The sequence below is a fragment of the Marmota monax genome, unplaced genomic scaffold (genome assembly GCF_021218885.2).
Source record: "Marmota monax isolate L192 unplaced genomic scaffold, Marmota_monax_Labrador192_F-V1.1 WCK01_AAM20220418_F8-fsc00075, whole genome shotgun sequence".
NCBI lineage: Eukaryota > Metazoa > Chordata > Mammalia > Rodentia > Sciuridae > Marmota > Marmota monax.
Window position 1 is genome coordinate 2,461,402 of NW_026694772.1, and position 3,189 is coordinate 2,464,590.

General features: G+C 43.2%; 1 protein-coding gene across 1 annotated transcript; it reads left to right on the top strand.

Annotated features, from left to right (window-relative positions):
* Positions 1 to 2,050: 2,050 nt before the first annotated feature.
* Positions 2,051 to 2,605, top strand: LOC124079660 (ferritin heavy chain-like). The gene has a single exon (XM_046425336.1). The coding sequence runs from the start codon at positions 2,054 to 2,056 to the stop codon at positions 2,603 to 2,605; it is 552 nt and encodes a 183-aa protein (XP_046281292.1). The 5' UTR covers positions 2,051 to 2,053.
* The last annotated feature ends 584 nt before the right edge of the window (positions 2,606 to 3,189 follow it).

The following is a 3,189-nucleotide window of genomic DNA, read 5'->3' on the forward strand; positions in this document are numbered from 1 at the left end:
AATCATAAAAGTACTTTATTCGCTAACCACCTCCCATGAGCTCTGTATTCCTGGTGGAGTAGGTATGAGAATGAGGAGTGTTAAAAGATAATTAAAAGCAAGGAGTAAAATGATGACTCTTATATAAATATAAAATATATACATGTGAAAGATGTATTAATGAAAAAACCAGTAAGATGTTACAAATGGTTTAAGAACTATGCATATATAGGCAAGAGAAATGCTGAAACAAGTATACAAATAGATGCAAAATGAGTCAAGAATTAATTACATGCCTGCGGACAAGATTGATTTGCATTATTATTAGTTTTCTATAATTTAGAGTTATAAAATAGCTCAGAGAGTGAGAAGCGGAGATAATCCAGAAGACTACTCTAAAAAGGACATGCAATAAACATTTTTTTTTAAATTTTGAAACCTTTCATCCACAGCTAGTGTAACTGACATAAGCACTCTTTTCAAGGTTAGGACAGGCATTTGTGTTTGTAGAGACCAAGGTATGTGTCTTCCTTATCTCTAAACCTTGATAAGGGATGGAGGCCTACTCCTCCCTTTTAGAGCATTGCTACTCAAGAGTGTGCATTGACATCACCTGCGATGTTTAGAAATTCAGAATTTTGACCCCAGTCTAAATAATCTACATTTAAAAAGATCCATGACTTAAATAAATGGAAAGTTATCCCATGTTTATGCATTGAAAAAGTTAATAGTATTGAGATGTCAACAATCTCCCAAATTATCTACAGATCCAATGCAGTCCCTTTCAAAATTTCAGATAGAATATTCATACATTGCTAGTGGCCATGTAAAATGATGTAGCCACTTTGGAAAATACTACAGCAGTTCCACAAAATTGAAAATATGTTCACGTAAAAACTTGTACATAAATATTCATAGCAGCATTTGTCATAATAGCCAGAAAATGGAAATAAAACCAAATGTCTATCAACTGGTGAAAGGATAGATAAAATGTGATATATCCATACAATGGAATATTATTCACCAATAAAAGGAATGCAAAATAGCTGGTGCAGTGGCGCACACCTGTAATCCCAGCAGCTAAGGCAGTGGGATCATGAGTTCAAAGCCAGCCTTAGCAACTCAGTGAGGCTCTAAGCAATTCAGTGAGACCCTGTCTCTAAATAAAATACAAAATAGGGCTGGGGATGTGGCTCTGTGGTTGAATGCCCCTGAGTACAATCCCTGATACCAAAACAAACAAACAAAAAAAGGGGGGGATGCAGAATAAAAATCATGCAAAGTCAAAGAAGTCATGCCCAAAAGGCCACATGTATTATGATTCCATTTATATGAAATGTCCATAATAAGGTTATCTATAGAAACAGAAATTACAGTAGTGGTTGCCAGAATTGCAGGAGAGGCAAGATGGAGAATGACTGCTAATGGATAGGGGATTTTATCTTAGAGTGATAAGAAAGTTCTGAAATGAGATTTTGGTGGTGGTGGAAAAGCACCAGGAATGTACTAAAAGTCATGGAAATGTTTACTTTCCAAGGGTGATTTTTCCAAGGGGTATAAATTATATCTCATTAGAGCTATTTTTCTTTTTAGATACTCTGGGAATGCTCAGAGCAGTGTTGCCTGGGTTGCTGATGGAACTCTGCACTAGCATTCTCTGCCCCCACCCTGTCCACCCTCTATCCCTGAATCTATTCAGGTGATTCACACAAAAACTTACCCTTGTATTCATAAATAACTTATAAAAATATTATATAGGTCATAGGGTCAGCACAGAGTTGCCCTAGTTGCTGATGGAACTCGACTTTACAGTGCCGCTCCTGACCACCTACGTTGCTTCAAGGTTTTCTATCCCATTGCCTCTATTGCTCACTTCCTGCCGCCATTACTGGCACCATTGTCCACCATTATCCGCTTAGATTCTGCCTGAGGTGGGTTTGACAAGGACCGTGACCAGCCTACCCTCCCCGGTTAACCCGCCCTCACCCACCCTGGGGGCCCCTAGCGGGCTCCACAGCCACCACTGATTTCTCCTTTTACCACCGTCTGTGTCTTTCAGCAGCCTTTGCCCTCCATGGCCCTCACAGAGCCATCGCAGGTGCGCCACAACTATCACCCGGAATGCGAGGCCGCCATCAACAGCCAGATCCAGTTGCAGCTGTATGCCTCCTACGTGTACCTGTCCATGGCCTTCTACTGTGACCGCCACGAAGTGGCCCTGGAGCACTTCTCCAGCTTCTTTCTGCATCGTTCGCATGAGTGGAGAGATCGTGCTGAGAAGTTGATGGAGCTGCAGAACCAGCGTGGAGGCCGTGTCCACCTCCGTAACATCACCAAGCCTGATCGTGACGACTGGCAGAGCAGCCTCCAGGCCATGGAGTGCGCCCTGCACCTGGAGAAGAATATAAACCAGAGCCTCCTGGAGCTGCACCGCCTGGGCACTGAAAAGGGGGACCCCCACCTCTGTCACTTCCTGCAGCGCCACTTTCTGCATCAGCAGGTCTTGATCATCCGTGAGCTGGGCGACTACCTGACCAACCTGTGCAGGATGGAGGCCCCAGAAGACCACCTGGCTGAATTCTTCTTTGACTGGCTCACCCTGGGCCACAGCCACCACAACAACTGAACAGGACTGTACCCCAGCCCATGCCAGGGAGTCTTGCCCGGTGGGTCACCAGGCCAGGCCTACATATTGCCTTTTCGGCAAGTTTCCTTCAGTTTGGGCCTTTCAGTTTGATTGTTAACTTCCAATAAAGTTATTTTTTGGTTCTTAAGGAAATGAAAGTGTCCAGTAGAGTTTGTGTGTGTGTATGTGTGTAACTCTCATTTTGAGAATGAGGGCAGATCCCCATGCATCCAGGATTCTGTCTATCCACCTATGTCCCATCCACAGGCTGCTCATATCTCCACAGGTGGAGAGAAAAGGTATTCCACGGGCCCCTGGAAAACACATTAATCTTCCTTTCTAAACAATGGGTGCAGGAGGATTAGGATGGTGTGGAAGGATTTCATGGGGTCTTTGTGACCATTCACTGGTCACAAAGTGCCTCTGAGGAAGTAAAAGGAATGGGATTGAGCATGTATTAAAACAAAGGGATCCTCAACTTTACCTGAAAACTTATAGTTTACCATAATACACAAATGTTTACTATTTCTTCATTCTGGGAAACAAGATGAGAGCCCTGGAAGATAGCATGGCAGAATACCTCT

Coding starts and splice junctions, on each gene's coding strand:
- LOC124079660 (XM_046425336.1), top strand. CDS start 2,054: ATGGCCCTCACAGAGCCATCGCAGGTGCGCCACAACTATCACCCGGAA.